This window comes from Aptenodytes forsteri, unplaced genomic scaffold (assembly GCF_000699145.1).
Source record: "Aptenodytes forsteri isolate BGI_AS27 unplaced genomic scaffold, ASM69914v1 Scaffold564, whole genome shotgun sequence".
NCBI classification, from domain to species: Eukaryota; Metazoa; Chordata; class Aves; order Sphenisciformes; family Spheniscidae; genus Aptenodytes; species Aptenodytes forsteri.
In genome coordinates, this window is record NW_008795408.1 from 35,912 (window position 1) to 58,269 (window position 22,358).

Consider the following 22,358-nt stretch of genomic DNA (forward strand, 5'->3'; position numbering starts at 1 on the left):
TGATAGCTGCTAAAACAAGATTCACTAGAATTTTCTACACTGGAAACACCAGACAATGTACACAATCTGCACAATTTACAGCTCTATCACCCAGATTTTTTTTAAAAGATATAGATAGGGTAACACTGTTTAAGTTAAAGCTAAACAGAACCTGTTGTGCCCTTATGCTCTCTCTGCAGCAGGAGCTAGAAAATTTGCTATTCCCTGAGCTCTGAGGTAGCACCTTGTATACTACACCCAAAGAAAACAAAACACTAGGTTGATTTCAAGCTGTCTTCTATACAATGGGAAAAAGAAATGGCAAATCTGAAACTGACCTTGGGAAAAACCTACTATAAATATTACTTTCAAGACTGAAAGCATGAAAAAGAAAAAAAGGGAAGTAGTAATTCAGTATTAGAGATTTTCACAAAAGTACTAATTAAACAAAATACATATGCACATTTAAAAGGAGCTTCTGCCCACTGCCCACTGCAAACAATCCCAGCATTAACTACAATAAAGAATCAACAACATAGCGTATGCATCCTTTTAGAAAATATTACTGACAGAAGCAGCTGCTATACACAGATCACCACATTCTTCAAACCTCTTAGTTTTGGTGTCAACAGGAATCATAAGCTTATTTAAAAAGTTGTTTGGTTTTTTTTTCTTACAAGATTGAAAATGAATGGCAAAAGCAAAGTAATCACTACTAAATAGCAAAAGACTACTGTGCAAAAGAACTGCAGTAGAACTCGTTTTTAAAGAGTTTTATATTCACAAACAAAGCCATATGCTTGAAAACAGTGACAGGAAGAGAGCCACCTACATTCAGCCAAACCACTGACCACATGCAGTCAATAATAGGCCTAGCTATTTTCATGCACTAACCTTTTTCTCTGCCACTAAAAACAGTTTTCTAATTCAGTTTAGGTCCAAAATCCCATAAATGTTACAGTTGGCAAAGCTGGCAGAGTTTCAAAGGCATTGCTAGAATGATATGTTTCAAATCTAAGAGGAAATAAAAGTATTCTCACTTTATCCTTCATCCAAAAAACACATACTTGCCCAAAACTTCATCCTCTCTACCTTAATCTTCCAATGCATACCAGATGTAAACATCCACTTTCAACATACAATGCCATATGTTACAGAAACACCCACTGATCCATGATGAAGTTAAAAAGTAAACCAAACAACTTAAAGTGCCATCAGATTAAAGATATAACCCCCAGACTCGCCACCATAGTGTTGAATGCTCATTTTGAAGAACATGCTCAGGCATTTACTAATGACACTAAATTGGTTTCAATCTCATTAAAGCAAAGGAAAACAATAAAAACATAAACAGTCCATTAATAAGTTTTTCAAACTTTTAGTTACTAAATACTATTATCCATGCTTTCAAAATCTCGCAACAGAAATACTAAAGGATGCCTTGGCTAACAAACACAGTGAAAGACTTACAAATCTCTCTCTTGCTATCACCTCATCAAGCACTAAGACACATATGAGAGGTGGACTTTGGAAATTTCAGGCAGACCCAGAAAAGAAAATAGCTATTCCCAAATAAAAAGAACCAACAAAGAAAGGACTTTTATTCAGAGATTCCCCCCCTGCCTCCAAGGATAAGAAAGAGACAAGCATTATACATCACCATTAAACCATACTGAGGAGTTCCAATTACATTTAAATGAAATTCATAAATGTATAATTTAAAATTTATATTAGCTCCAGGATTAACACTATCAAAATCAACATGGCAGAGCACTGAGCCCCATTTTGATATCAGAAGCCAGAAAAAATCCTCAGTAGCTTTGCTAAATGTCTAACTCAGAAAGACTCGAGTCCAAACGTGAAGTGCCTGTGCCGGTTCTTGGACCCAAGTGTTTCAGCCGTGTCCATCTGCACAGATTACTGCCTTCACATACAGCTGGGCAATTCTGTGGCTTGGCCATATAGTACAAATGTGTTCATGGCATAGTACACACAAAGTGGCTGACAGACTGTAAATCCACACACTACCTTACTTCACAGAAACTTAAATGCAGGCTTATACCCAGAGTCCTGACTACAGCCTTCTGAAGGTAGTTTCAGTGACACAGACGTACACATAAATACTTCAGACTGTATTCTAAAACTGCCAGTGATTGAGTAATTAAGTCATCTTTTTCATCCTTGATAATATGAAGATTCAGAAGTTATTACTGTGGCTCCAAAAAGCAGCCTTTGCATTCATGTAATAGCTTTCCCAACCACTTGGAGGAAGGGACAAGTGAACTGTCATCATATGCATTTGGGTTTTCAAAAGAAAAGCTGCCAAACAGGTTTGTCTCTCAACACAAAGAGACAAGAAACATCAGCATACTTTTTTTCTTTTTAAAAAAAGAAAGTGAAACCTTGGAAGAATTTCAGGAAATTTCCAAAATTATTGACGTTCTAACAAAACTGATTGTATTTGTATAAACATACCTAGCATCAGGAAAAAAGAAAAAAAAAACTGATTCGGGTGATTTAAATGCCAGTTTTTAAAACTCCCATGGTTTTACATGAAGAAAAAAAAACCCCAAACATCTGGAAGTGAGCAACCTATACAACATATAATAATTGCCAAAGGCAATTCAAACTTACTTAACCTTCTGGGGGTACAGGCCTCACCACCTGCGTAACTCAAAAATAACTAATAGCTTTCTTTACATTTCAAGAGCAATCCCACCTTTGCCTGTTCAGCAATAAGCCATAAGCCCAAATTTCATCCAAAGATATATGAAACACATACACAATTGGATTTGAGTGTATGGAAGGCATGGATTTACTTTAAATCAAATGCTATCTGAGTTTTTCCATCCAAGTAAAGGAAAAAAGGGGACAGGAAAGGGCTACAGACCTACCTGCATGAGAATGCACCTCAAAGCAGGATATTAAGAGAAAGCAGAGAACCTACAAGGAATGGAAAAAGGGACTGATCAGCAAAGAGAGCTGGCACTTAGAGGTCAGGCCGCAGAAGTTAAATGAAAACTGCCAGTAGGCCAGGAAAATGGGAACTCACAGGCAAACAAAAGGTTTCTCAACAAGAAATAAAGAGCAAGAACTGAAGAACTGGTGTCAACAAGGGGTAGAAATTAGGAGGACAGACCAAACACTAAATTAGCTTTTGCATCATTTTTTCCTGTAAGAATAATGCTGTGTATGAGGACAGAGACATAATACCTCATGGGAACAAGGACAACGCACTGAAAATTACCACATCCATTACTAAAATGAAATGAGGCTGCTTAAAAAATTTCCATCCCAGAATACCAAAAAAATGGGTTATATTTCGAAATTGCAAGCTCAGGCATGAGGATTCTCAATGAACAAGACATGTTCTGGGATAGCAGCCTAGAGCTGGAGAAGAAACGTAGAATGTGTGTTCAAAAAAACCCTGTTAACGTGAACTCAGCGCTCTTCAGTATCTTATAACAACTGTTCTAAGGGGAAAGAGCAACCAAGAGTAACCAATGACGAACATAAATAGAAAGCAGAATGAAAATGCAACCCAGATCTTTCCAAATGTAAATCATGTTATACTGGCTTATCTTTCTTTGATAAAATTTCTTGGTTAATGGTGACACGAGTATCACATCTCATGGCAAATTATTGGGATAGAGAAAACATTACTAGTGGTGGTGGTCAAGGGTCTACTTTGTTTAGAATTTCTATTTTCTACCTTGGTAAAAAAAATGCTAGTTTTTGCTTTGCTGTCGACACAAGCATTTAAAGTACTCCTACTGTGATAGAGAACCAAATTACCATACAGGAAGAAGAACAAGAACTTTTAGACTTAAGTCATTGAAATGGAATGAAAAATAACAGAAAATAAGCATGATAAGAAGGTCCTGCGAGTCAGGCCTCTGCTTGAAACAATGAAGGAAGAGAAGGACTGGCTGTACTGGTTCACCACCTAAGCATAATGAGCCACCAGTGAAAATAACTAATGCAACTTCTATATATAGCCAGCACTGTATTAGGAGCAAGAAAGTATGTTAATATACCTTTGTATTGTAGGCAATAATGATGATCTTGCTATTATCATACAAACATTTATACCACCACCCTGCTACCAAAGGGTTGTAACACAGAGGCGATCCTCTCTCTTGCCTGCCATCCATTCTGCAATGCCAGCAGCACGTCGCTGTTCCAAGGCTGCAGCACTCTGTACTAAAAATCTTTGCTATATACCATGGAGTAATGTTTTCCAGCTTGTGGTACCCAGAGGGACATATTCTTATGAATCCTTACAGAGTCAAGTGCTGTGATGACTGGCTGCGATTGTGAAGCACTGGAATTCGTGCACTCAGTGATCTCCCTCTATCCTGGAGTCTAAAAAGAAAGTTGGTTGTTTCAGGAAAGGAACAGAAGGTGCTAAAAGTGGCTACCATACTTCACCCTTGAAATAATGTTTTAATCAACTTCCATGAACCTGAGTACAAGATGCATTCTCCTATTAGACCTGTAAAACCATGCAATGATGAGTAAAAGGGGTTTGAAGTCTTTCATACTTACAAAGCTTATTACCTGTCCCATTAGAAAAAAATGCAAGTCTCTATACATGCCGGTGAATTTGCATTGTGATACTATTACCAGTTTAAAACTGTAATGAACAGGAAATATAAGTTTAAATCACTAAGAGCTTGATGGAAAAGATCTCCTCTAGATCTGCTCTGGGATGTCTCAGGAGGACTTAAATAGATTTTAAGATGGTTAAAACAAATTAAATAGCCTATTACATATTACATTACATTTACTGTCCTACCATGCAGCTCACATTTCATAGCCTATAAAAATTAAATTTTCTAGCACAAATTGCCACTTATGATAGACCTGTGCCATCTTCAAACAAGGAAGTTTGACCATAACTGAAAATTGGCATCATTAGATTTAGGGACAAAGAAAGGGGGAGGCAAACTGAATCACATTTACATTTTGACACTCCTATATGCAGGTCTGCTACTGTACTGTTAGTGAAAGCGCTTGAAAAATGTTCTGTTTCTCAAGCCTAACGGACCTGAAGATGATTTTTTCCTTGTATTTTTCCCATGTAGGCTAATATTTGCTCAATATTTTAAGAAAAAAAAAAAAGGAACAGGGACTGGAAGAGACATTGTGATACTGCAGCAACTATTTTATGAATAACCTGTTTTTAAATAAGGTGCTGAATATGAGTTCAAACCCATAAAAATTCTATTAAAAAAAAGCCTCTATCCCAGCTGATCAGACTTGAATCTATTACTGTTAAAGCAATACTTTAATGCAAATGGTTGCATTTCACACACATATCCTGGCTGGAAAGAACAGGGGACATTGTGATACTGCAGCAACTATTTTATGAATAACCTGTTTTTAAATAAGGTGCTGAATATGAGTTCAAACCCATAAAAATTCTATTAAAAAAAAGCCTCTATCCCAGCTGATCAGACTTGAATCTATTACTGTTAAAGCAATACTTTAATGCAAATGGTTGCATTTCACACACATATCCTGGCTGGAAAGAACAGGGAAAAAGATTTTCTGGGGCAGGATTGTCTTTGTAAGTGAACATAGTCATGTAAGTAACACCTCAAAGATGTTCCCAATTCTCAGTTTCACCTACTTCAGCCATAAACTATATTGACTCTTCTCCAAAACATTTAAGCAGCAGACAAAACCCAAAACTAAGTGAAAAATACATACTTCTACTGAACATAACCAAATAGAATCTTTTTTTCTCAACCTTGCTAAATGTCACACACAAAGTTAGTACCAAACGTTATTTATTTTGTACCATCATTCACAAGCAAAGGTGAGAAAAGTGGCTTTCTAAAGTCCAGTCTTGCTAAACAGTAATTTTAGTTCAGCTAAAAGTGGCTGAAAATAGACATTAGGCATGAGGGTCTCCCTTAAGTCAAACTCTTCTAAAGGTCAGTAGTTCCCCCATCTTTTACCATAATTAAGCTTCAATTAACAAAACTAGCAACCTTCTGTATTTCACAGGTCTAGCACTCTGTGCTTTCCTCAGCATCAGCACTAAAACACCAGACAGAGAGCACAGATCCAGAGTGGTTACTAGGTTGTGCTCTGTATTTCCCCTCAATGCAGGTTTGGAATTCCATTTTCTTCCATAATTTGATGGTCTCAATAAGAACAGTTAGAACAAATCAGATGATAAAAATACCAGAAATTAACATACATGATAAAAGTGGAAAAGGTAGGTGAAAGGGCAAGAGGGATAGGGAGGGAAAAAATTGTTTATGCACAAAGGTAACTCAAGGCCATGAAATGATCAGGTTTGCAGGTTCTTCGGTTTGGTTTTGGGTTTTTTGTTTGTTTGGTTTGTTTTGGTTTGGTTTTTTTTTTTAGAAGACAACCTACCCTTTCATTTTGTTCTAGTGTACTCTGCTTAGTACTTTACTGCCCCCCAGCAAGGTACTATTGCTACACAAATAGGCAATAGATGTGAAATTAATATATTAATATTATTCTATGGTTTTATTAAATGATATCCCAAATTTTGGATAGAGGAGCCAAAATGAAGCGTGAAGAGACAGAATGGTATCTTGTCAAGTATATTGCATGAAAAAGGCTGCTAGCACCTTACAGAAAAGTCTCTTATTTAGGAAGTGATGTATTTTTGTTGTTGTCTTTCCTTTGAGGAGCAGCCGTTTTCATTTTTCTGGGTGTTCCTGGGTGCTATGAACATAAACAAGTGTGACATGAATAAAGCATGAGACCTGTTATGTTTCTCTTGTTTTGTTTATGTCTTACCATCTTTACCGCTGCACATCATCTACAGTTCACTGTGCACTAATATCACTACATGGAAAGGGAGGGGGAAAAGCCTTCCAGAAAAACTTTGTGCGTAATATAAAGAGCTAATAATTTGAACTCAGGATGCCAGCCAGCTAGAGATGGCTACTTAAGTACCCTGCTTTGATTAAGTACAACAAAACCAGTAATCGCCTAAAATTAAGGCAAGTAAAATGAGCATCCCAAGAAGAGATTAAGGATAGCTCCAGAAGCCACAGAGACAGGGCCAGTCATGGCTATAAATTCTAGGACAGCTTTCTCTTTTCTTCTTCTTCAAAGGAAAAACTTCAGATCAACACAACGGACTGGTCTCTCTGACAAACATAGATTAGTAGCTCCTAACCTGTTACCACACTAGTGTCTAAATAATCCAAGCAAAGACCTATCTGTTGTGACTGTTGCTATCAACTGTTTCCAACCAACTGGAAACAGACACATCTTTCTTCCTTTTCTTGAGGTTAGTAGGGTTCTTTTTTTTTTTCTTCCTCTCCAGGAGGTAACTAAATGCATAACAAAAGCAATAGGTCCAGGTTAGATTTTCATCTTTCAGTGGAAAAGTATTACGCTATATCAAGCCAAGTTATGCTTGCTTATCTTACTATTGGGAAATACCAAAGAACCCCCTTCCCTGAAGGTAAACTCTGTCTCCATAACAAAAAAATGCAACTACACATTTGAGTGGGGTGAGGGAAAGGAAAAGAATCAAAGCAAGATCTTTAGTTTGGCACCACGCTTATGGCAGTGGAGTCACCATATGTTTTTCAAAGGAATGTTAATGGATGGGATTGTCTTAACTGAAGTCCTGTGAAAATAAGAGTTCTTCCAGGCCACTGAAAGTTACTACAAATTGCAACAGTAATTACAGGGGAGGGACTGGCTAAACATTCACAGGAAATATTCCCACTATAATAGAGGTGCATCTTTCGCAAATGTAAACTGTGGATTCAGATGCCCTTTTCTAGCAGCAGTAACAGGAGCTTCTCTTGCTCCTTCTCACTTGCCCAGCCAGTGTCTGTGTAGCCACCCAGCAGAATGGCTAATTCACCAGCTGAGAAGGGTAGGCAGGAGCTACTGTAATGATGCAGCTACTACTGAGAAAATGGTATGGACCAACTACTAACAGTTTCTCACTAAGATTATCACCAAAAAAAGAAGACATCTGACTTCAAACAACACTAGCAATGTCCTGATTTTCAAAACACGGAGAGCAACCGCAAGCCTTATCTTAATTAGTGGAAGATACTGCTGTTTAATGTTTCAAATCAGCACAAAGTAGACAAGTAAGGCTTGCAATTATACTCCAAACCCCCCACTCAGTCATTCCAAATTGCATTCCTTTAGCTACACCAATAAGTAGTCTTAGTCCATAAAGCTCTCAAACATTAAATAATTACCAACTGGAGTATACTTGCAGTTGCTCAATATCAAAGCCTTCCATAAAGAATGACAATTTAATGCAGATTTGGACAATGCTAAGTTCAATACAGGTCTTTATTTTAAATACCACTGCAATAAAATTAAGATAACTGAAATACAGGTATCAAACTCTGTGTGTGTGACATGAACCACAGGAAAGTTAATCTCAGATAATACCTCCAGTTCTACACATTCTCTTTAAAGGCTTTTTCCATTTAGACTTAGTGTCAGTAAATGATGCATTTTATTTTGCCTCAATTTATTTAATAGACTAGCTGAGTAAAAACAAGGATGTCAATAACAAATAGTATTTTAACTCTCTCACAATAGTATGTATAAAAGAAAATTATATTTGGCCAGCAAGGTCAAAATGGAAATCGATACATTCTAAAATTCTTCTATTGCACAGCACTAACAATTTGTGTTTGTTCACTTTCAAAGACTGAATGACTTTGTTTTCCAAGCTTCCCTGAGCACTCAAGTCCTACTAGTAAATTGCATTTGCTTAATGCACAAGTAAAATCAACTACCCGTTAATATAGCTAATCACTGTACATAAGTTACATAGAGCTTAGGGAAAAAAAAAAAAAAAAAAACAACCAAGGGAACCAAAGAGACAAAAGTACATTCATAGATAACTTTACAAATAAAGACTTAAGAGTTTAAGGGGAAAACAAGTTAACTTTTGACCCAATCCTAAAAATGACAAAAAATAAGCTTCAAGAGCTAATTTTTTCTTGTCACAAATGTTAATTTGGTGCAACAAAGAATCTCAAAAATTTCAAATTAGTAAGAGGTTTTACATGAAAAATGAGTAGCAAATTATTTTAGTTTAATTAACAGGTAATTTTCTTCTGAAAACTAAATAGCTGAATAGGCTCTATGAACTACTGAATTTCATGAACAGGTTTGCAGCCATGTGCTGTCGCAGCAGATACGCACTGTTTAACTTTTACCAACCTCGTTATGATGGTGAAGGATACAATGAACTGCAGTTTTGAGCATTTATTTATTTAAAACAATGTGGGTAAAGGCAGTAAGCATAGACATAATCCTCCTAAAAAGCCGATTTTTCTTGTATGGCTTACTTTGTCTTTGCTTAGGACCCTCCTGAAATAAGTCAGTGCAGCAAAACAAAGTTAGAGCCCTTTGGCAGTACAGCACACTGGAATCAGTAAGGCATTTCTAATGTAAACCTGGAATTTGCAAAGCAGTTACTACTACCATTTCCTTTTTCACACATTTACAAACCGATGAAAAATTTCAGAGAAAAAAGACCCACAGTTGAATATCTGTTCAAAGCTGAGGTTCTTTGAAACCCTGACTAAACGCTATTGAACAGATTGTCTGTATTAAAGAAGTTTTCATAGTACAGAAGCACAAACACCATTTGTATATGAAACACATCTTTCCCAGCATACATCCAACTCTCCATCTCAGAGATTTAGTCTCAGCCTTGTCAATACACATCTGTCTTCACCCATGTGAACAGCTATTGGCAAATGTTTATGAGAGAGGCCCTGAACATCTTAAAACCCCCTTTAAGTACAGTTTTGCTTTTGGGTAATAGTTCTAAAAAGAAAGACTTTTACAAGTATTTTAAAGAGCATCTGTTCTGAAGTTTCAGAAGTGAACTTCATATATATCACATGTGCCTTGAACCAGGCAATCAGTAAAGTCAGTTCTTTACTATCAGAATCATCAGCAGAATTCAGTGCTGACAGATGAGTTTCAGAAAAAGTTGGTTTGTAATTCCTTTACTTAGGAAGCTAGTCTGATATTAGGCACTATATGATCACTCAAGTTTAGTTTAATTTCTTGGAATATGTTAACTCTCAATAATAAGTGATGATTTTTATAAGGACAGTCAAAGGGAAGAGACTTACTAGAAGTCCCATATTCTTCCTCTCATAAAGTAAAGACAAGCTAATACATGCATTGCGCAAGAAGGAGAATCCACCTCATGACAGCCCCAAGCTATGTTGCTCAGAACGTGACTGTTGCCAGCCATAACATGGAAAAACCCTTGTATCAAATTCCAAAGAGTCGGCTTTGCTGTGCTCTCAGTGGAGGATTCAGCACGTTGAGGGAAAAGTTTCCAAAAGGAGGGCAATGACACCTTGAAAAAAGTTACAGTAACTTACATGAATTTTATTTTAATGTAGTTTTTTCTTATTTAAGAATGAAGTTGAAAAATCCTAAAGATTCTTTTTTGGTTTAGTTTTTAAAAGTACAAAAGCAAACAAACCCAACCCCCCAATATCTTAACATAGATCCAAGCATTCTATTATAATAAACACAACAATGATTACATTCATTTTCAACAGTACTGAAGACAGTTGTACAGCACATCAGCCAGACACGCAATGAAGCATCATACCTTCTCAGTTACGAAGATGATCAGAGATGCCACCGAGAATTTGGGGGGTGGGAGGGGATTTGCCAGAGCTATGAATGTAGTAATGATCTGTAGAGCTTTAGAGCCCACACAGGTAATACACAAAATTAAAGCAACTAGGAATAGTTAATAGTCTTACGGCTTTTCAGATACATTTATGTAACTAACACCTTCAAACACTCAGAGCAAGACTACAACACAGAATTACATACCTACAAAATTAAATTCCTGGTAGTCTGCTTTTCTACATCTTAGATTCAACTCCACAGGAATAAGACTGACCAAAAGCAACCAACCAGAGACCCTGCACTTCTCCTCTGCTATGCAGTCAATAAACTCACATAAAACAAACACCACAAATGGAATAATTACTGAATTCAAACACAACTGTGGCCACTTCCAGAGTTATTTTTTTCTGTGGTACGTAACTGTGTCACAATGAGTCCTCTCCATAAATCTCAAACCCAAGTTTTCAAATGATCAAAACATAAACCCCAAGTAATTCTATTTGACCTTCATTATTTAGGTCTGTGTGCCAGGTCTAATCAGTTCTCACAAGCACATTCCACTTTTTAAAAACAGACTGTAGAAATAGATTTTTCAAACTAAAAGGAACAGAATGCATTGTTTTGATGCTACAGCCTGAAGCCCTTTATCTGAGTTTTATCAAAGTATACTCTATCACTGATCAAAGCACCAATGACAACTTAATGTTCTTTAAAATTATATATTGCTGCATAAACTTCCCACTTTTGTCTTGTGGCCTCCGGCTCAGCATGTCATTGGGAGTATATTCAAAGGTCAAGAGACTTTCTTTCAGAAGTTCTCTGTTCCAGAGTGGCAGCTCTAATGATTGCAAGAGTGGACAGTAGAGTGGGGTAGATTAATTCCATCAGGGCTCTGTTCTCATATACCCTAGAAAATTCAGGTTGTCATTTCTTCTGTCAGATGTTTGAAAGACTACTTTGTACATTACTGTATGAACTATTTGTATGTGGTAGTAATAGGGCAGCATGGAAATGCTACTGATTTCATTATTGTCTAAAGACCTCTTCTCACTCCAGTATTGAAATCAGTATTTCATTTTAAATTTCTTTCCATTTAATATTTTGCATATGCCATGTGACTGGCTGACTTTAAGCAAAGTTTGGAAGTTACTTGGACATGCAAGGAAAAAAAAATTAATCTGTATTTTAACAATTTACTGAGAAATCTCAAATTGAGTTTACTGGAAAAATATTATGCAATTTTATGTTTAATGAAGTGTGTTGAAATGAGTTGTACTTAAGACTTCTTATTTAATAAAAAGGCATAAGAACATGCAACATAACTACCATGCTTCTACAGTTATATTTAAGATTTCCGACATCTCCATAAAGTTTTAAGCTTCAGATGAATGCTTGTCGCAATTACTTAAAGCACTCTCAACACCTTCAAAATTCCTGTCCACCCCCCACAGACAAGAGGAAAACCCCTGGAGAAACATAGCTTACAGTGACTTGAGAAATCAAGGACTGCTGAACAGAAGCGTGAGCCAGGATTCAAGAGGCAGTACCAAATCTCTTAACAATAAATAGAGAATCCAGTTAAATCTGCTCCCATACTCTCAGGAATGCACGAATCGTCCAAGTACCTCAACATTAGAAGCAGCACTCAAACTCCTTTATCTTGGCACAACTCCTTTATTTCCTACCTAAGAGCCCTTGAGGGGGACGGCTACCAGGGGGAAAGCCCATGGCTCAGAGCTTAGAAAACATACATGTTCCTGCAAAGATTTTGATTTTCACAAGTGGAGTACTGCAAAGCCAGAAGCACAACAGGCTTGAGAGCACCAATGGTAATAATTAGGTTGGCTCTTCTCTCCTCTCCTCCGTCCTGATTTCACCTACACCTCACCAGGTTTCTTACCAACTCCTTTTCAGAGAAGGAAAGGAACAGTAGGGAAAAAAAAAGTATGGGGCTGGTGGGGCCAGATTCTGCAAGTTTGATGCATGATGACTTTCACAAGGATCTCATGTGGAATAGTAGGGAACAAATGGCAACACTGGCCCATTCTCAGAAACTAGTTTCAAAGCACTGAAAACAGATATCTAGGATTTGATGCTTCAGAGGAAATAAAAAATGCAAATAAAAAACTGAGCAACAGCAGGTCACAGGCAGCCTTACACTGACATATGCTTACCCTCTAAAATCATGTTCATTCTACCAGGAATACAATATAATAAAAAAGTGTTTTAGTTCTAGTCAACTCACGTGGTGTCATTCTGAGAGATGTCTCTTTCCATGAGACATCTCTATGCCACCATGACTTTCACTAAGATTCTTTGGGCAGTAAAAATTATCACATAAAAAGGGAACCATTACAGGTCAATCTCTGCCCAGATCATATGAAGAATTCAAATGAAATTAACATGGTCTGAAACACATGTACAGCACCCTACTCTCAGACTCTCTTGGATCTATTCATGAACTCAGTAATTACATGAGCACACTGTTCATGTTTTAAATAGTCAAACCTCAACCAGGCAGAGATTTTTCAAATTAAAGCATCACCAAAACCAAAGTAGGGACCTAAGAAAAAGTGTGATTGATCCAAAGTCATTACCATCTTGCTAAAATACATAAGAAAGAAGAAAAAATTGAAATAAGTAAAGTTACAATTTTGAGCAACTTTTAAAAATTGTAAAACTAGTATTAGAAAACGCAAACACTTGATCATTAGGCTTTTGCTTCAATGGGATTTTAGCCTTCAATTTATCAACATGAAACCTCAATGCCAGTTTCAGTTTGTCCCTGATCACTCTTCCAGATACATAATCACCACAGAAGTTGTTTTAAGATCTACATTTGATAAAATTGCAGGTACTTGGAAATATGATGCACTGAGCCATATCACAATTTCTTTTTTTAACTAAAAACATGCTCATTAAAATAGCTTAATTTCCAACTACTTTTTCCAGTGATAGCGCTAATTTACAATAGCAAATTCTAAGAAAGAATTTTCTAGTCCAATAAGCCTAGTACACAAAGCAATATTTGAATACATAATTTAAATGTTACAATGAAAGACATTGATGGCTTCTTCCAACTGTTTCCTACGAGTTTTCAGATTAATGAATTACAACACATACATACTTAGCACATGCATTTTTGAGAACCTGCTGTGCAACACCATGAGTAATACCACGGGCCATTGTTGAAAGAGATAGTTTTGTTGGTTTTTTTTGTTTCTTAATGTCACTTCTGCTACAGTTACGGAAAATATTTCAGTTCCAGTACGCCCAATAGAAGCCCATCTGGAACAAGTGTTGGAACAAAAGCATACATTAGAACAATATTTTAAGCTTAAAAATATAGCTCTAGAATTTTTCTGACTACATGTTTATACTACTGTTTTTGCTACCAGCATCCAGTGGCATTACGAACCTTCTGTGGTGTACTAAAAAATGTTGTATGATACTAACAAAGAGGCTTTTAAAAGCCCCTCAACGGGGTGGGGGGGAGTGGAAAAAAAAATAACCGTAAGAGGAGCAAGCAGACAAATAGAGAATAGTGAGCAGCTCTGTATACACAGTGACTCATTCTGACACAGTATACAGGTGAGGGTACACAGGAAAAGCTTCAGTTAATGAAAATTTCCAGGAATTTAATGGAATTTTTTTATTCTCTGTCTTCACTTCCCTCCCCATAAATTTAAAGTGCTCCGAAGTACTAGTAGTCCTCCTGAGAATTTAGCCCAAACCAGAAGTTTAAGCAAGGTAGACTCTGTTATAAAATCTCACACAACCAACATCCTTTAATTAAATAGGTACCGCTGCGTTTGGGCATGCATGAAAGCTAATCTGTAAGGAATACCACTTGTACAATATACTACCTAGTACTTTGGTCACCTCTATTTAGGTCACAAAGCCCAATGACAGTCAGTAACCATCCACGTTGCCATTTTGTTCCTAACTCTTCAGAGATGACTCTTTGCTATAATTTCCTAGGGGAAATTTTTCTTATAAAACATTTCAGTCCTTACAGGCTGTCAGGACAGGGCTGTATTGGAGTTTATACAAGATCAAAACATGTAAAAATCTTTTCCTCCTACAAACACAAAGAATGTCTTAAAGATACTATCAGTTATTTTTACTGTGCTTCTACATTAATACAGCATAATTACTGAAGCCTTACTAATCCTCATGTGAAAAAAACAATACAGTAACAGGCAAGTGTGGGTAAGTTTTGCATCGATTTAGGTAAAAAAAAAATTGTTGTGGTTGAACATAAGAGCTAATGTAAACCTTAGTACACTGACTCTTGGTTTTATACAGTAAACTGAATCTAAAAATGAATTTATTTATTTTACAGCATATATTTTAGAGACCTGTGCAAAGAAAAACTTATTTTTAATAATAGGCATCAACCTACTTCAAGGAAAACAATGTATTATGATAACAATTAAAAGATATTTTTATTTAGGAGTCCATGCTCCTTTAAATAGTCACATACTTACAGAGTGCAAAGCTCATGTAACCTAATCTATGTTTTCCTCAAATCCCCACAAGTCCATTTACTTAAAAACACCACACTCCTGGATGGGTGCCTGGCGTACCAAACCTGTCCCGTCGTGCATATTTTTATACGTGTTACTAAATTAGGAAAGCAGAGTGGACTAAGGTTATGCCAACTCTGAAAAAAGAACAGGGTCTGCATCAGTTTGAGCCTTTGCTTTTAAAGTCACAATCATAATAAAGTTCAAATTTTTTTTATAAAGTATCAAAGTGATCTACTCTAATCAGAGACAGTAATAAAAGCAGAAGGGAAATACAGGAGGGGAAAAAAAGCCAAATTTATTCCCCCCCATTTTGAAGGCTCTAAATCGAAGTATGGAAAACAAGTTTAAAAAAATGAGTTAGGACTACATATTTTAATGCCAGGGTCTAGAATAAGAATAGAATTATTGGCATGCCGTACCCATGATCAGTGGAAATCTACCGTGAAAAGGAGGTAAGGAAGAAGTTGTTTTTATATGCCTTTAATTGAGATTTACTGAAACACCTTATATTGAGCTCTATTCAGAATTACTAAGTTGGGTATTCAAAAAGTCTTTACCAGTGAAATACTAGTATGAATAGTAAATACAGATACTGTACTTTACAGCAACTTAAAAAAGTGAGAGAAATGAGCATGCAGTTTTCGTGTCTCAGTTTCTCTTGCCCCCAATTAGCAAAACAGACTTAGCAATAATCAATTAACATTCTGAGGGTTACTTTATAAATATACAAAGCAGTAATCAACAATTATAGTTTGATTTATGATTTTAATAACGATTGAACCCTTCTTGTCATTACCACTGAAGTTACCTATGCAAGAGAAAATGATCTAATATTCATCTGTAAGTTACATTTTTTCAAAAGTCATCTTCATGAACTCTTCCAGCCTTCTGGAAGCACAAGCTGTTTCAGTTACAAAAACTCACTGATCTTACCACTATTAATTTCCTATTAACTTAGAGGATTATTAATTATGGAGAGATAATTACTAATTTCCTAAGAATGGGTGGAAAGACTCAATCCCCCCCAATATTAAATATGATCAACCTCAAAAAGGTGTGGTCTTAACAAATGGAATGGGAACACCCAAGTTCTATTTCTGGCTAACACTGACTCCTGCTGTGGCCTGGAGCAAATCACTTCTGTTAAAAACACTTTTTTCCATGCTGTAAAACGAGGATAACACTCCCTTATCAGCTTCACAGGATCTTTCTCAAATGCTTTGAAGATGAAGTTTTATAAGCCTACAAATGTATTTTAATGAGGTTTAAACTGCCTATATTTCTAAAACAATTTGCCTTAAAAAGGAAAAGGATTTGAACAGAAATGAAGTGAGGAGTATATATGCTATTAACCTCCCTAAATATTATTGCAGTTTGCACTTTAAAAATACCAAAGGTGGATTAATAAGTTTTCCTTCGGATTCTACCTAAGTGAAGCAAAATGGCAACAAGTGGATGCAATATGCAGAAGTCTCCAGAGACAACATGGAAATGTCAATTTGAAATGGAAGCCACACACTTCCTTATATGGGGAAGAAGGGACATTTGCTAAACCTGCCTTTGACTCTTGCAGAGATCTGTACCCCCCTTCAGCAACAGCAACTGCTGGTGCTCCCCAGTCACCTGCACTTCCACTTTACAGATTAAAGAAACAGCATCGCACAGTTTACATGAAGTTTGGTATTATCTGACTGCACTTTTTTTTTTGCCCGATCAATGCGCTCAGCTCTTGGTTTTTAAAGTTCCCTGACAACAAACACAAAGGGAAACAGTCTAGCCCATGTAAAGACAACTGCTGATATATATTTTTTTTCCCTTCTTGAAGGGAACTTTGCCAAAAGATGGGCTGGGATCATAAACCATACCCTGTTCTTTGTTTAATTACTTAGCTTTTGCTCTTGACTTGGCAAAACATTAAGCTTTTCATTTCAGTAAATCTATAATTAACTCCAACATGTGCTGAGTAAACATAACCTCATTTTTAATTAAATCTTAGAACAAGATGCTACAACTTGCCATTTCCAAGTAGAAGTATTTCTCAAGTAATGTACAATAAAAAATCCAATCCTTGTCAAATATGAAACTTAAGTCAAACTTTGAGTAAAACCCACCCTCTTTTAAGTCATCTGCTGTCCAAACATGCATTCACTAACTAAAAGACCAAAATGTAAACCTGAAGAGCCATCACTTCACATAAAAAGTTTCCAAGGCTAAAGTTAAATCAAATCTAAATGGTAACGCAGCAAAACTGAGAGATAACCTTGGCTTTGGGACCCCTGAAGAATAATTTTTCTAGTACATCTCATTGGATTTTTTTTTTTTGGCAAATGATACATAACTCTACAATTCTAAATTAAAATGAGACATCATTTCTCTGAATAAAGTGAAATCTCTAAAAGAATAAAGTTAAGCTACTATGAAAACGTGATATCAACTAAGTCAAGCTTATATGTAATATTTGTAATACAAATATGTAATACAAACTAATGTAATAATATGAAATAACCATCTTTTGTTTATGCTGCAGCTCTAAGACTTATCTCTGGCATTACATATTTCCAAATGGCCCTCAAGAATTTTGATTATTTAAGTGCTACAGTTAAATAGTAGAAAACTTCACAAAACTTTACTTCATGTTCAAGAATTACATGTACCAGAACCAAATAAAAGAACCAAGAAATTGTTAAAGACAGAAGCTACAAGATTTATAATTTGCAGAACAAAAAAAATGCTGTGCATTTCAATGAAAAAAGCACTCAAGAGAACTTTATAATATTAAATCTCCTCTTCTTACTTATCTGCAACTCTCTTAATCAGCTCTCCCCCCGAAGACAGTGTCTCTCAGTTAGTGATTCTGATTACCACAGAATCTAGATACCGATAACTCTGCATTAGGCAGAAGCTGGTCCACTTATTAACCTTATCCAAAGTACATTCAAAACATGACTTCAAGAGAATTTCACAAAGCATTTTCTTCCAGTCATTTTATATTATACTTCAATTTCAACATGCTTGTTCTGGACAAATTATTCCCCTTGCTTCTCATCAAGTTTAGCTTAGTCATCTTTCAACAATTCTCACAACAATTTAATGATGCGTGATCGAAGCCCCATTGTTTCAGTGGTAGTGCACAATTAGACAAAGTGCCTTGAGGCCAAAGTACATGATCTTATCCATGGGTGACGCTGATTTGGTAGTGTTTGCTAAGCACAAAGGTAGGATTATCATTTACACTACAAAAGTGCCACAGCATAGAAAGTGCTTTCTAATCTCCAAGGAACACAGTTTCCGCTTCACCTAATGCCCTTTTTCCCCCCTCATCAGTCCTGTATTGCCTGATCTCTTCAGGAAACTAAGGCTTATGTATTCATGCTGTCTGCATGTATTTTCATCATTCTCCTCCCTTAAAGTGACTTTTTAAAACTAGCTGAATAATCATGACCAAACGTGAGAAAAGAAGAGAGGTCTTCATTATTAAATTCTCACAAGCTTTATGAAAACAGGTACTTAGAGACTAAGATCCTGCCCATCACATTGAAGATAAACCGCAGCATAGGCTCAATGTTTATTAGAGTCTGAAGAATGTCTACAATCAGACTGAAGACATAAATCTTTATTGGGCTTCATTATGCATACTATTTCAATTGTTTTAGAGTTATGCTAGATTTCTATAAGGCAAATCTTAAACACTAAAAAGGAGTGTTAAGAGCACAGTTGTGGAACAAAAACATTAAAAATGGATAATGAATCAACATATGCTATGAATTGCATTGTTTCTTTCAGTTCTTAACCACAATGAAGGAAGACACAATAGAGAATCATTCTGAAAATAAAAAATGCAATAGAAAAGTGTGGGTGTTCAGACACTTAATGGCAAACGTTTACCATCCAACAGTTCTGCAGATTTTTTTAGCAATTGATTAAGGATATTACTAAGAGTATCCTCCTAGATATCCATCTACTATCCATGTAGTTTCAACAAAAACTGACGGTACTTATAACACCAGACACTAGGAAGGGAGAGACAAGAGGAATGACAGGGCAAGAACTCTAAAGTAAGCTTTTTATGTGATGACATCATTCCACTGCAAGTTGGCCTGTCTGGTTACACAAGGTGAATACTGATCCACCTTTCTTAACTGGATCCTCTGCTGTGATAAACAGTTCACTGCCATTTGTGTGATATATGCGGGACTAAGTCTGGAAGAAAATGACGGTCACAAGTTTTGAAAAGTTACTTCCATAGATTACTATCCCCTATACCTGAAAGCTATTTTTTAATGCAGATCTTTAAGATCTGCACAAGCTGCACTAGTAGAAGCTAAATTATATCTTAAATGGTTACTTATTATAAATTAAGAGCAATTAAGAGCTGTCTTTCCTTAACAATGCATTGCAATGCAGTATCTGCTGTAAAGAAAGCAGTTAACACGCAGTAAAATGATGTACTGCAGTGAAATAATATCTCATCCTAGTTCATTTTATTAACTTTGCTAACTTTCCTGACAGAACGCTATTTAACACTATTATGAAGATTCATGCTACCAATTTAGTTAAGGATTATAAATTATATTTCTAAATTTATTATGTTATAATTATAAAATATTTCATCAAAACTTATTTTGCTCTATTTTTTCATTTGTTGAGCATAAATGTTATTTTCAAACTCAAAGATTTTGTTACAAAGTCATCTTTGAAATCTTTGCAATTTTACAAAGAAAAACTGTGAAACTATGCTTGGAAGCCCTCTTCAGGAAATGTTATGTTTAGGAAACACTCAATGCAGTAGATTAACTCTCCAGTGGGCAAACTCTCCAGTGTAAGTGAAAGATTAATCTTGCTCGGACTGATAATACTCAAGTTGTATGACACCCAGTCATGTTGATAGTGACAGCATGTGAACAGACAGGATTGGTAATGATAGCAGTAATGCCATATGTATAAACTGATGGTACACTACCAGCAAAACCAGAAAGACCAGACACCACTGGATTCTCCAGTTCAAAAGTAGGCAACAGTAGTATTATTCTAAGGATGCAAAATTTTCATGCACACAAAACTAAACATGCTTAGGGACAATGCTCAGTACCAAATTTTGTAAACTTCAGGAGAAATTAAATGCAGCATGCCTATGCAGCTGATACCAATTCCTAATCAAATGTGGTAGACTCAAAATCAGCTCTTCAGTAATGTAAATTATCCTTTTGAAAGTCTTTTTTGGAACCTTTTTAAGTTAATGTGTGAAGTTTTGCAGAAAATGTGTCACTTTTCTTTGAACAAGTCTTTCTTTCACGGTACAGCACCATAAGGTAAATTATCTTTGAGGAACATAAAGCACACTCAAGTCACTCCTTTCTTTTGAATGTAGGACATCTGAAAACAGATGGAAATTTTATTGGCCTTGGGTCATAATGTTTAACAGGTTTATGTAATTTCATTCCAGAGCATTTACATAGACGTATACATTTTTTTCTTTCTAATCATAAGCTTCCTTTGACTTATTCTTATTAAGCTTATTATGCCTAGAAAAGTACAAGGAAAGGACAGCTAGATTTCTGCACCCAAAACTTCAAGGAGCAATTGCAATATATTTCTTGATAATAAGCAACGCGAACTGACAAACACATGATGGTCACACTGAGAAGTTAGTTAAAATTAGAGCCAAAAGCTAATCCTGTTAGATTAAGTTAGACCAGTTTTTTGAAATGCTGGCCTTAATTTTTTATAATCTCTGCAGATCCGAAGATGCAAATATGCCATAGAAAGATTTAAAAAAAAATTTAAAAATTACCATCATCTTCTCTGGAAAAATATAAGGGCAATGGAAGAAGAATAATCAGTTATGTCTGCTTGTCAAAGTATTTAGAAGGCAAAAAAAATCATTCAAAATCTGCCTACGGCCAACTTTTTCTGACTTTGTGTCACATTTACTTTGAATAAATTTTGCTTTTTTATTATAAACTAGCAGGACAAACATTTGTTATTTACTGTCATAGTGAGGTAGAACTGCCATAGGCAAACCTACTAGACATCTGTCTTTTTAGAAAATACATGAATGGGGCTGTTGGGCGTAAAGAAAGGAAGGACTGGAATCCTACAGGAAAATTGGAAGAAACATCATTTTATCATAATGACAGTTGGCATTGGAATTTTCTGTCTTCTCAAGGAAGTTCAATGTTTTCTTGATACAATGGCAAAAGACTGTTAATACATTTTTTTCCCCACTTCAGAAGCATTTTTCAGGACTTAAAGCCACATACAGTGTGGCTTTTTTCTAACTACAGAGTATATTTAGTACAATACATACAATGGCAATCCCTGCCTAGTCTTTAAATGCAAGTTGTACCATGCTTCAACTGTAAGATATGAATAAACCCAGAGCAGATCACTATGCCAATTAAGTTCAAATGGAATTTGTCACTGCTGTAATCCCTCACGCATTTGTACTTACCTGCAGGTAAGTATTTCAGCTGATTGTTAGCCAAGCGAAGATGACGTAAGGATCTCAGGCGGCCAATCTCTGGACACACAATTTCGAGGGCATTATCACTTAGGTCCAGAAACTGCAGTTTAACGAGGGAGCCAATGGCTTGTGAGAGAACAGATTAAAACATGAATGTGACCCAACAGTAATGTTAAAATCTTAATAGGACTATGAGAGGATAAAAAGCCACAGTACCCAACACCTATATCTGAGCAGATTTTGATGTATGAAAGCTGGTCTCACAACTGAATGACATGGATAAGCATTTCCACAAACTATCTAACAAACAGTACTGCTGGCAGTGAGACAGGGAGGAAAAATAGTGATGTAGAGAATACTCCCATTTCTAGATTCTCCTCAGACGATTCTGCCCCAGCATAACTTTTTCCATTCCTTTGCTTTGTGTCTATTCAATTTATATATTCAGAAAGAGTTTAAAGTACTTTCCTGAAGTTAGGCACATAACTCTACAAAGACAAGGAAAAGAAACTAGTACAAGTTCTTGATAATTTAGGTTTCAAATCTGTCATGATCTAAACCAGCAGAGTATTCTGTGTGGTAACTGGCTGAAAGCAGTAGACACTCCAGATTTTTGTTTCTGTAGATGAGTGCCATTTAGTCTTTTTGCTTTCTGCAATTAGAACTGAAGCAAACAGCATTTAGGTGCATTTGAGAATTCATTAAAAGAATTTAACATAGCATAAACAAAGATA

General features: G+C 36.0%; 1 protein-coding gene across 3 annotated transcripts in view; it reads right to left on the minus strand.

Moving 5' to 3' along the window:
- LRRC28 (leucine rich repeat containing 28) overlaps positions 1–22,358 on the minus strand; it is a 51,311-nt gene that overhangs the window by 18,405 nt on the left and 10,548 nt on the right. For all 3 annotated transcript variants that reach the window (XR_002086209.1, XM_019472518.1, XM_019472519.1), the window contains exon 5: positions 21,613–21,750. Coding sequence is in view for 2 of the 3 variants with exons in the window: in XM_019472518.1 (XP_019328063.1) it covers positions 21,613–21,750 (138 nt within the window). In the remaining variant the exon portion in view is untranslated. The remainder of the gene's footprint in view (positions 1–21,612; positions 21,751–22,358) is intronic.